At 41.6% G+C, this 13167-nt stretch overlaps 1 protein-coding gene across 1 annotated transcript in view; it reads right to left on the reverse strand.

Moving 5' to 3' along the window:
* Positions 1 to 1315, reverse strand: part of MORC2 (MORC family CW-type zinc finger 2) — a 53940-nt gene extending 52625 nt beyond the window's left edge. The window contains exon 1 of the mRNA XM_077308654.1: positions 704 to 1315. Coding sequence (XP_077164769.1) covers positions 704 to 771 — 68 coding nt within the window. The 5' untranslated portion in view covers positions 772 to 1315. The remainder of the gene's footprint in view (positions 1 to 703) is intronic.
* Positions 1316 to 13167: the final 11852 nt, after the last annotated feature.

Here is a 13167-nt window from a genome sequence, read left to right on the forward strand (position 1 = left end):
ATCCATCTTAAGTGATATACATCTTGGGTGGTATACTGAATATACAATGGTTTAATAGTTGTAATGGGCTTGGGTCCTATTTTCTAAAATCAATATCTACACTGGTATTAAACAAGCCATTAGTATAATCTTTTATCCCTTATATGAATACAATATTTTGAGGCTGCAATATTCCCACACAAGCTGCATTCCTGGACTGAACATTAAGGCATTACAGTGCCTTTAATATCCTTATCAAGGAACAGAAATATCAGGCACTTCAGAAGATCAGCAACACTATCCACATTAGCGCCGCAGAAAATACTGCACCATTATGATCACCAAAATATTATCTTCTCTAAAGCGGCTTCCTGCTTTTGCATGACTTTTCAATGGCAAACTTCTTTCCTTACTACTTATTTCGTCTTTTTTGTTTCTTGAGCACACGGAGCCAGCAGATTCCTCAAAACCCTAGCATGTGTAAGGCAAGTCACATTTTCATGCAGGTGGCTGAGACTGAGAATGCTGAATCTTGGCTGGAGTTTCCATAAACAGGCCCTCTCCAGAGCTTTCTTCCTATATCGATCTTCCTTTCTTCCAAATGCATCCGACATTATTTGATTTCTTTCGGACTCAGCATCCGTCGTGAACGCAAAGAGCCGCGAAAAGAGACCTCCTGACGCTGCACTCTAGCCCGTCATCGCTCTCCCCTCCTCCTACTCACGAGTTGGTGTGAAGGTAGTCGAATGACAGCTGCGCACGCTGCAGGCAGCTGTAGTTGGTGAATGCCATGACGTCTGCCGAAGCGCCGTGCCGCGGCCCCGCGAAGCGAGCGCGCGCACCCCGCCCTCACAAGCCTCGCTAGAACCTAGAACGCGGGAATCGGAGGTTTCCAGAACCTCGTCAACAGACGCGCGCCCTTCCCGCCACAGCTCAGTTCACCCAGGCGCGCGCAATAGCTCTTTCCACAAAATGTTTTCGTTGCTCCTGCTGCTGTTTCTTCTTCTTCCACAACGCCGCGAAGAAAGTACGGATTTCGCTTTGCAATCACTTCCCCCCCCAAGCTCACCCCCGTTTTCTCTACGCCCACAACCCTTAAGTTAGTGCTCTCTCACACACGATAGGTAAATATCGTGAGGAGAAAACCTAAAAGAGAGAAAGAAGCCGCGCTCCCTCCTTTCCCCGTCCTCTTCTTTTGTCTGCCGCTACCGCTGCTCCTCCCTCCACAGCCGCACCGCCGCTCCTCGCCGCACGCTCTCCACAAAGAAGACGGTTAGTCTCTCCTCCCCAGCTATTGGGCGAGACGGGGCCACGTGACATGTGAAACACGGCTCTTCGGCGGCCGCACGTCTTCTCGTGAGAGGAAGAATGGCGCGGCGTCCCTTCCACCCGCCTCACTTTTCTCTGTCTCTTCCAATCGGTTAGGTTGGGGGAGGGGCGTCGTTAGGCGCGTGCGCGGAGGGAAAAGGAGCTGCGAGCTGCGGTCGTCTTGGTAGGGGGAAGATAACGAAGCACGGCAGATGGTGGGGGAGGGGCGAGTCCGCGACTACCCACCCGCCCCGTCCCCCTTTTCCTTGTCGCGCAGGTCTGCCGTTCTGTTCCCCCTTCCCCACCCACGCAACCAGCGCGCGCCCCGCATATGCGCCCCTCCCCCATCGCGCGGTGGTGGCGTACTAGGCAGCCATTTTGCCAACGGACGATTCCGAAGACTTTTTTTAAAATGGCGGCTTAACGTTTTATGCCTTCCGTTAGTGCCCCTACTCATTCCTATTGTAAGTTTCAGGGGATTCGTGGATTTCATTTATTGCTTGTTGTGTTTAGCCTTTTCTAGTTCGGTTCTTTTTTGAGGGTGCTCTATCCTTGTGCATGAGTGTTATGACAAACCGTTTATATTTCATGCTTTAATCGACTTGATATTTAAATCATGTACTTACCACTGTTCTTCCCACGTCAGTAGTCTCTTCCTCCTTGCGAACTCTTTAAGGTCAAAACGAAATAGGTTTGGGTGATGTTTTCCCTGTACTTTTACTGGAATTCTGCAACGTTAAGAGGAAATATTGACTGGATATAAAAGAAACCTGACTGAACCCTATTTCAGGGGATGGTGGATTCGCATCACATATCCTACACATTATCTTTACTGTGCTGTTCACCATGTTCTTTAGACCACTGTTGGATCTTCAAAGGTCATTATTGCCAAACTACTTCTAGTAGCATCCTTTGATGTACTGTCATCTTTCACATTAAAAAGTCTAGTGGATTGTGGCACTTCTATTTGAAAACCTTTCCAGGCCATTTACAGAATGGATAAAAGCATTTTTTAATTGGGCTGCATTCACTATTATGATGGCACGCATCACTAGTACAGAGTGACCCTCTAAAACCTTCATTTTTCCTTGTTCTATTCAAGACTTTTTAGATTTTATTCTTAAACTTAAGCAAGTAGGTTCCAGAAATGTATGATGGGCACAGTAGCACTGCATGGGAAATGCTGGTTTAATATATACATCAAATGAATAAATATGAAAACAGGTTCCTGTTATTTGTTGGGGTGATTTAATATGAAACCACATTTTTGTTGTTCTGTTAACTTGAAATCTTAGACCCTTGTGGGAGTGGTTAGAATATAATTTAGGCTCTGAGAGACCTAGGCCAGAATTCCCACTAGATGATTCTGGTCCAGTTAAAAGTCTAACCTACCTCACAGGGTGGTTGGGTCCCTATTTGAGAGAAAGGCAGGATATAAATTAGTTAAATAAATGTTCGAAGATATGAGTCAGAGAGAATTGTTCATATTTAGAGCCACTTTACATATTAAGTTGCAGTTACTTCTGTTACAATGTATTAAACAATCAGCTGGCTTGTTTTTGTGATTAGTATAACATTCAAACCTTATATATTAAAGATAAAGATACTGCTTGAACAATATTTGCTGAGTAATTGACTGACAGTGACATCATAAGCAGAGTTATATCCTTATATTTCAAGGGTTTAACTATTCAGAATGTCATTGTAAATTCTTTTGGTGAGGCAAATGGCCAACCCTAGTAACATAAGACATTTTCAATGCTGTAGGTGCACAGAACCAACAATATTTTATTCTTTGTGAAATGTACTGTAACAGTTCAGTTGTTTTGATATGGACATCATCTTGACAGCAGGAGAATCTTTAGCTCTTTGAACATAATTGAGTTCTACTGGGAATTCAGGCTGTTGGCGTCTGTAATAATAGTTTTTGTTGTGCAGCTTGGCCTAGTTTTAGGTTATGTGTATTAATTGCAACAAAAGGTTGACAATTTAATTGTCTTTCCTGGCATCAGGCAGGGACTAGAGAACTGAAGTCCCATAAAGATAGCATTTAGATTGCTCTTAAATGTTCATGAATTGTTTTGTCATAGAAATAAATCGTGCAGAACTTAACAGTTGTCGATATATAATGGAAGTGTTGTGGTCTTTATGTTGGTTGTAGCAGCCTCTAAACTGTCATCCTAAACTTCTGTGACTATACTAAATGAGCAGGCTGAATGACAATGGAATCTTCAAAGATGTAAAATGATTTTAATATAATACATTCCATACATGAAGGAGACTCAAAGCGGCTTACAGTTGCCTTCCCTTTCCACACAACAGACATCCTGTGAGGTAGGTGAGGCTGAGAGAGCCCTGAAATCAGTGCTGGAAGGCAAGCCCAAGGTCACCCAGCTGGTTGCATGAGGGGGGAGTGCAAAATCGAACCCAGTTTACCAGATTAGAAATTCTCACTTCTTACCACTACACCAAGCTGAAAGATTAGTAAATATGAAAGCAAAATGCTATGCTAAACGATAAGTATTTCACATGGCAGATATATTCAACAACATAGTTGCTTTCATCATTTTAAGTACTCAGTTGGTTTTCACTAAAGGAAAAATATTGACACACTGGAGAATTTCAGAGAGGAAAAAAATAGTTATTCATGATAAAGATAAATTTTGTCTGAAAATCTTGACCAGCATGCTTATGATATAATTAGGTTAAGTACACAGTTAATAATAATGGCCAGTGTACTGCTGGGAGAGGTAGAATGCAATATAAAGTGTAATTTGACTATAGATCAGTGCATGTTCTCATTTAGTGGTAGACTTAAGGACATAAGGAAATCATGGGACTAATATGTTTTTACACCTTTTATATAGCCTGCCTGTACAGTTCATTTAGTAAGAACAGCAATAAAATCAACACGGACTATAATGCTGCCTGTTATAACACCCTGTACCGAGTACTTACTTATTTTAATTGCACACCCAAAATCAGGATGTTACTTTTCCCTTGCTTTTTGCAAGGCTGTTCTTCTATAAACAAGTTGGGTTATGTTTCTGGTTTTATCAGCAACATTTTTAAAGATAAAATGCCAGTGATGAATGGAATGTTGGAGAACCCATCCCCCTTTTATGCCTGATGTTGGCTAAGCTGAGAAATATCAACGTCATTGTGATGAGCTATATGAAGGAGGCCAATCAGTATGCTCAAAACATATTAAGTGGCTAAGCAGCTGCTACCAGGCAATCTTTTTTCGCTGCTACCTGTAGAATATTAGAGGGAAACACTTATAACAAAAGGTGTTTTTCCCCCTAGTCCATACTAAATTATATGGTTTCCTTTCATTTGGTTAGATATTTTTATTCTAATTAGCTTTTAAAATTCTTTTAAAATAGTGTATAGGCTGAATTTAGACAGCATTTTACATGTAGGAACATTTCTGTCTTCTTGGAAGTCTGAGTTTGTATTGCCAAGTTTTTTGATACCATAGAGGAAGATCTGTAGCTACTGTCAGATGAAAGTAAAAACAATAGACTCTAACATAACTCTTTGTGCTTGTGTTCATTTCTGTGATAAGCAAGTGCTTTGTAGTTCCCTACATGAGTTAAACAGTTAAATACTGGAGTTCTGCTGTAATGTTATTTTCTGTGTGTTCAAAGTACATTCCGCTAAAAATACTGCATTGTCAATCCAAGAAGAATGGAAAACAGTAGTAGAAGATACGCTTTCATACCTCCAAAATATATTATTGGATGATTTCAGTGCCTGCATTTTCAAAAACAAGGACATGCAGTTAATTATAACTGGTATAATTCCTATCTCCAGCGTCCCCTTCATGGCTCGTAGGTCTGTTGTCAAGAAATATATTTAGTACTTTCATTTAGTATTTTCATAATGAAGATTCAGAAAATTAAGGCCTTCTATCAGCAGCCAAGGCAATCTCAGTTATAAAAGCAGATTAAAAAGGATCAAGAGCAGGTAAGTTATCGGGGATTCCCTGAAGTTCATCTGTGACTACTCTCACAATGATCTCCCATGAGAAAGGTAAGTTTGAAACAGCAAGAAGTAGCCACAGTCTTTTTATCTAAAAAGGGTTTTTAAAATGGAGGACAAATGAATGCTTGTTTCAAAAACTTATGAAAATCATCCTCAATAAGATGCATTAATAATTTTTGCTAATGACTCCATCTCTTTTGTGCATATTTTTAGCTACCAGAATGGGCAAGTATATAAGCCCCCATGACCTTCGAAATACCTAGGAACATGTCTTCCTAATACAGAAATACTAGGCTGTAAATACCAATTAAAATACAAGCCCTCAGCCACCTCTGTTGCCTGATACCCCAATCCAGGTAGATGTGAAGAGATTTTTCAGCAAATAATGGTATAACAACTTTATACTCATGGCACTCAAAGGTGTGCCTAGTAGTGGTATACCAACAAGATTTCTCTTCCTGGACCTCCGCAGATGACTGGCACCAGGATTCTGCAGAAGGAAAGACTATCAAAATTATGGCATCAGCCTGTCTTATCTTGCAGAACTACAAAACTTGTCAGAGTCACAAGGAAAGATTGGGTGTGTGACCAAAATGTGACTAAATGCTGCTAACAATCTACTGCAACTCAAAAAATAGTAAAGATAAAGGTATCCCCTGTGCAACCACCAAGTCATGTCTGGTGACACCCTCTAGTGTTTTCCTGGCAGACTCAATACAGGGTGGCCTTGCCAGAGCCTTCCCCAGTCACTACTGTTTTACCCCCCAGCAAGCTGGGTACTCATTTTACCGACTTTGGAAGGATGGAAGGCTGAATCAACCTTGAGCCGGCTGCTGGGATCGAACTCCCAACCTCATGGACAGACAGCATTTCTGCCGCTTACCACTGTGCGCCACGAGAGGCTCCAAAAAATAGTAAACTTGCTAAAGATCCAGGATTGCATGTCATCAAGGTCAAAATGGAAGCTTCAGTCATTCCATCCAGTACATTCAAGATATATGAAGAAATGAGACAACAGATTTTCCTGTCACGTTTGATATCTGGTGTTCAGTTTCAAAAAGATGATAAAGGTGAATCAGTGTTCCAAATATTTTTCAGAAGAGAGGTCCTCTGTAGCACTTTGGATATTCATAAGATTCTTGTCACATAATTTGACTGGCATTGAGGAAAGCCTGGTAACATTATTGGGCTTCAGTTTCAACTTTTTCTGGGAATGGGAAGTAATCATCAGAAGATTTGGGTATGGTTTGACGAAACAATTCAGTAAGAACAAGCATGCATGCAGCAATTCTATAAACTGTATTCTTGGATTCTAAGAATAAAGCATTCTTTCCACACTAACAGTGTAATCCTAAACAGAGTTAGCTATGTATGTAGGTGCAAACCCATGAAAAATTGTTTACAATGGAGGTAAAATAAATATATAAAAGGGCAGGAAATGACAAAACAAGGCAGAAGGGAAGAATCACTGAAGTGTTGGGTGAAACAAGTCTTTACTCACTGACAAGACAGTGATAGAAGGGGACAAATATCCCTACAGAGAAATGTCTAATTTTTGTGTCACATTGAAATAGATCATCTCTCGGATTGCCTCCCATCTAACCTCAGAGTGGGTTCAGCCAGAGCACGGCATCAGAGCATGGCAATAGTAGTTTGGTATATTCATGTAGGATGAAGCAGATGGATATAAAGGTCAACACCAGCACTTTCAATTGGGCTCAGCAACATATTTTGGCCAGTGTGGATGGACCAAGACTGGAATAATATGGTCCCTACAATGTACTGTAGTCAGTATCCTGATTGTAGTGTTCTGTACCAGAAGAAGCTTCTGAACTCCCCCCCCCCCCAAGGCAGACCTCTCTAGAGTACGTTGCAATAATCTAATCTAGATGCTACCAGGGCATGCACCACAACAGCCACATTTCCTGTCCAGGAAAGGCTGCAGCTGGTTAAGCAGTCAAACCTGTAAAAGAAGAAAATTTGTGGTTGAATTGTAGTTTCATTCTAGTTTTGAGGTTTCATAATCATGCACTCTTCTTTAGATATATTGAAATGGAAATTACCAGTCCTTATATATAGGAAGAGAATGAGCAGGAAATTAGCATACAACATAATGAAGATGTTTAACAGATGGAAGGACCAACAGGAATAACAATCTTAGTTAATATAGTCACCATTTGTTTGGATTTAATTCCAGAGAAAAACATAGTGAAGCAAATAGAAATATCAAAATTGGAGACTGGTGTATAAATGTACCTTTTTGTATAGTGTAATGCTGAGATTAATTGAGACCCAGTCTCAGTTAATCCATTTCCTCTCACATATGGAGGTAACTATCAGCTTCCTTTAAGATGGGGTGGTTGGTTGTGCCAGTTTAAATTTATTAATGTGAGGGTGGTATATAAATGTAATTTGTTTTTGTACTCATGGTTTTGAACCTGATGTTGCCCACCCTGAGCCAATCAGGGAATGGGCAGGATATAAAAATAAAATCATTATTATTTCAAATTACATTACATTCTACCATTAATTGCATTACTTTACAATCACTACTATTCCAAATAAATACAGTATGGACTGAATATATGGACTGAATGAGATTAGCATACAGCACAGTTCTGCAGGCCCTGCAAAATAGAACTGCCAAGCTTTTGGTTGAGGCCAATGAGACAGCACCATCAACTACCCCCCCCAGACCTCCCCACCACCTGATTCACCCATCAGATACAGCACAAGGCGATCCCAAATCTGGGTACTCCATCCAGCAGCAGTTGCATACAGTTATACAGTTAATGGTCTGAATGTTTATAATGTTTATGGTAGTGCAATATCCATGGTGTTGACACATGTTGAGTTTCAGTTCTTCGTACTGTACCAATGTTACAAAGAATTCATGCTGTATTCATGCTCCCCAGAAGCATTAGCCAGCTGCCTGGAAGCAGTGATGATGTGGCTCAAGCAAAGTCATCTGAAGCTCAATCCTTCAAAGACAGAGGTCCTCTGGCTGGGCAGGAAGGGTCCAAGCGAGGAAGCACGTCTGCACAACCTGGACGGAGTGCAATTATCTGAGGCTCACTACACCAGGAATCTGGGCGTGATCCTGGATGCTTCCCTTTCCATGGAGGCCCAGGTCACAAGAGTAGCGCGGCTGGTCTTCTCCCACCTTTTCCAAGCCAAGCTACTAGCGCCCTTCTTGGTCTCAAAACACCTAGCCACAGTGATCCACAAAACAGTCCCCTCCAGGCTAGACTTCTGCAACATTCTCTACGCAGGCCTACCCTTAACTTTGATCTGGAAACTTAGCAACTGGTCCAGAATGCAGCAGCCAGGGTCTTCACAGCAACACATGGAGGACCCACATCCGGCCCGCCCTCTTAACAACTGTGCTGACTACCAGTTGAATTCCGAATCAGGCTTAAGGTCTTGATAATTATTTTTGAGGCCATACGCAGTCTGGGGCAGTGGTCCCCAACCTTTTTATCACCGGGGACCGGTCAACACTTGACAATTTTACTGAGGCCCGGATAGGAGTAGTCTTTTGCCAAGGGATGTCGCTACCACCTGAGTCCCTGCTCCACTTGCTTTCCCACCATCCGCTGGGGGGCTCTGCCTGCAGCAGCTGCGCAGTGCCACTCCAAGGGGGAGCCCCAGCCATGGTAGCCGCCAGAGAGCACAAAAGGTGAGCTGGCGGCAGAGTGGCAGTTCAGCCCCCCAGGCAGCAGCCAGGAAGGAGGACAAGGAGAAGTTGCGGACCGGTACCAACTAATCTGCAGACCGGCACCGGTCCCCGGACCGGGGGTTGGGGACCATTGGTCTGGGGCACAGTGTACCTGAAGGACAACCTCTCTGCCTACGCCCCTCAAAGAGGTCTGCACTCTACCACCTCCAACCGGCTAGTGATCCCTGACCCCAAGGAAGTCTGTTTGACCTCAACTAGGGCCAGAGCCTTTTCTTCCTGTAATAAGAAACCAGTATCACTGCCATGCATCAGGGGCTGGAAAGGGCAAGGTTTAAATTGGATGCCTTCCACTGTCACAAGACAATAAAGCCTTACGTGTGGTGGGATACTCCCCAAGGCTGCTGCTTCAGTTTGATTTTGGAACATGATTGCTTTTGAGACCCACAGCATGGTGATTACTCCCCATGCTGTTTACTTGTTTTGCACATGCTGTGACTTGCTCACTGTGTTATACATATTCAGAGTAGATATCAGGAGTGCATAGATCAAAACATCGGAATCTTGGTTTGAATGACTAAATAAGTATTGATTGATTGGTCAAAATATGGACTGGCAACAGCAGCATTCAGGCTCCATGGTCAAAATATCTTTAATTCAGCCATCTTTGCCATTTAATAAATAGATGAAATCATTCCAATTAAGTATGCTGCTATTTGCATAACATTTCAATATTTTATAGCTTCTTCCATTGACATTATGGCAATTAAGATGAGCCCTGAGGAACTTCATTTGGCCCTTCAGTGAATAGTTTAAATTGTATTTCAATTAATAACAGTGTGTCAGTAGTTATTGGAGATAGATAATGAGTTACTTCTTGTAACGTTTTTCCCTATTACGCAAGTGCACTTTGAATATCTCTGTGTCAACAAACAATATGAAATTGTTTGTTGAATATCCCATCTGTCAATTGTACTGATTCACTGTGTATAATCTGCCTTGAGTTCAAGTGAGAAAGATGAACTGTAAATAATGTAAGTGCAGTACCACTACCACTATGACTGATGAAACTATTTTAAAGTGTTGTGAAGTACTCTGTTTTCCTTGTAGTTGACGGATGTAATACCACATTCATTAGTTGCCCTGGGATTTGTGCTTGAATATTGGAAAGCAATTACATTTTAGGAAGCTGAAAAATAGTTAAAGTAACTGGTGCCTCATGGTGAAAATATACAGAGACCTAACCTATGGATTTTTATGAATCAGATGCCTTACTGCAAGGCTGTACAAATGACTCCTGAACCTAGCTTTTTTCAACCTTTTGACCATGGAGGAGCCCCTGAAATAATTGTTCAGACTTAAAGGAGCCCCAGAAGTGATGTCAGCTGGCCACATCCCCTGCCATGCCCACAGGAGTGACATTACTACTTGCACCTTTAGCCCTCCTTTTGCTCTCTCCCCTGCCTTTATTACTACCATGTTGGCTCTGCCCCATCTGGTTTGGAAAGAGGAGTGGGGCTGTTCTGTATTGAGAACTTCGCTGCCCAGGATCCCACGTGGGAGCACAAATCCAGTGTGGACAAGGTGCACTAGGCCAAATGTATGTCAGAGCAGGAGAAGACGTGGCAGCCGGCAGCCTGTCACAGAGCCTCCAGTGTGGAAAAGGTCTAGGATAGTGGTTCTCAACCTTTTCTTTGCTGCGACACCAACTTCAGCACCGAAGCCCCGAGGGGACCCAGCTGGAGGAGCTGCCAGCTAGCGCTGCGGAGGCGCTTCTGCTTGGCCCCCCAGCCATGGCCATGGGCGACCCCCCATAGGAGGCTTGCCATATTAGAAGTCCACGCTCCTAACCACTACACCAAGCTAGCTCTCTTTAGGACAGAACCTGTTATGGTTGCCTTGCCACAGGGCAATAGATGGAAGTATGTTTTCATCAGTTCTGGACCCCTTGATAGCCATCTGTACTATTCAAATGAACTTTTTCTGGACTGCTTGATCTGGGCAAGATACGGAGAATATATCCTTCATTAACTCTGGTGATTGCTGGTGTGTAGGACTTAGGACTATGGGGAAACTACCATGGCTCCTCATGGTCTCTTCATACATGGTGTAATGTTTTCCCTATTTATATATTTCTCAGTTTGTACTAGTTAAGAAAAAGGTTGATTGAACTGTTCAACAGGTTTAGAAATATGTTCATAAATCTTAGTACAGTCTGTTACTTCATATAAGGTGTATAATCACACTCTATACTTATTTTGTTAAGCATAGATGAACATCCAGCTTCAACTGTTTGTCAGAGACTTGGAGTCCAAGTAGACTATTGCCTGTGATTACCAGTTCAGCCACGGTTCCCCTATCTTTCTGTGACATGCAGACTTGTTTGGCCCAGAGGATCACCTATATCCTTTCTCTTCCAACCAGTGTCCACCACAGACCAATACCATGTCTCTTTCTTTGTCCTGCCCTTGGAATTCTCTCTCCTAGAATCCTCCAAGGCCACTCCCAACTTCTCCTTCAGGAGTGACTCCTTCTACTAGGAATTCCACTCCCTTTGGACTCCCAGCTATGTGGGACCATCACACATGGGGTTCTGTGAAATTCAGCTTTGTTCCCCCTAGTTAGTATCAACCCTGCCGCACTTCACTCAAAACATGCTTCTAGATCAGAGTTTCTCAACATTTTTACTGTTGTGAACTCCCTGAAACATTCTTGAGGCTTTGAGAAACTCCAGAAATGTCATGATCATGCAGAATATAGTTGAGAAGCAGAGCTGAGTACTTGCCCACCCAGGGCCCTTCTCTTTCCCACCCCCTTCAGGCCCACCATTGGCCAATTGGGGTGTCATATCATCTGATAAATGTTTAACAAATTATACACACATGCATACACACATGTATATATACACAGTTAATCAATTCTGACCCATTCAAGAAATCCTTCTGAGACCAAGAAATCACAGGGTTTCACAAAAACCTTGTTGAGAAAGCCTGCACTAGATTGATGAAATACCATTGATGAACACTTTTGAGTATTGTTGAGAAAGCCTGCACTAGATTGATGAAATACCATTGATGAACACTTTTGAGTATGGTTCTCTAGCTAGTTGTTAATCTATGTGACATCAGTTTGTCCAGTAAATTCTTTAGAATTTACTAGCAAAATAACATCCTCCTTTTTGAAGACTGGGACAATATTTGCCTATCTTCATTCTTGTGACATCTCATCAGCTTCCAGTTTTGTTTTGTTTTTAAGATAATATGTTCTGAGAGTAAATTAACATTCCAGCCTCTAGGATGGAAGTAATTTGGCCTACAAGCTTGAACATATTTTCAGTTGCTAGAAAACAAAGAATCAGATGCTGTTTGAAGATTTGGGTTAGGAACATGAAATGAATCAGGAGACCAACACTTAGAATTCTGTGAAGACAAGTTGTTTCAGAAAACCAAATGGACAATTATGTGGGCATCACTAGATGACAAATATAGGAATCAAATAGATTACATAATAAGAAAATGGAGAAGATTTATTTTATTTGTTAAAGACGAGACCAGGAGCTGATTGTGTTATAGACATGAATTGTTAATATGAAAAATTAGAATGAAGCTGAAGAAGACCACCAAAACATTCATAGTGCTAAAATACAATCTAAACAACATTCCTGAATAGTTTCAAAAATCATGTAAAGAACAGATTTGCACCACTGAGTTCAAGAGAATAGGAACTGAGAAAACTATGGGTTGAAGAACATCAAGGAAGAGTGAGCAAAGATTATTCCTGTAACCAAAAGAAATTAAATCTTACTGGGTGACTGAGGAAACTCTTAAATTGCTAAAGATGGACAAGAAGCAAAAGTAAAATTTGACAAAAAGAATCAGAAGTCTAAATGCAGTGACATCCACAAAGAGAACATTTTTAATAACCAGCATTAAGGAATATAATAGAACATGCAAAAAGGAAGATCTGAGCAATCAAAGAAAAAATTAAAACATCATGCAGCATACTGAAAGATCTACATAAAAATATATTAATAGGACAAAATAAAGAAAATTTGGGAACAATACATTAAAGAACTATACAGAAGAGATCAAAGGTTGGCATTTCTTCAAAGAAGAATCTTTTGTAGAAGAATCTATAGTTTCTGAAAATGGAACATAAGCAGCCCTGAGAGCAGTTGGGAGAAACAAATCACCAGAAACAATGGGATATCAATGGAG

Source organism: Paroedura picta, chromosome 13 (genome assembly GCF_049243985.1).
Source record: "Paroedura picta isolate Pp20150507F chromosome 13, Ppicta_v3.0, whole genome shotgun sequence".
In the NCBI taxonomy this organism is placed as follows: Eukaryota; Metazoa; Chordata; class Lepidosauria; order Squamata; family Gekkonidae; genus Paroedura; species Paroedura picta.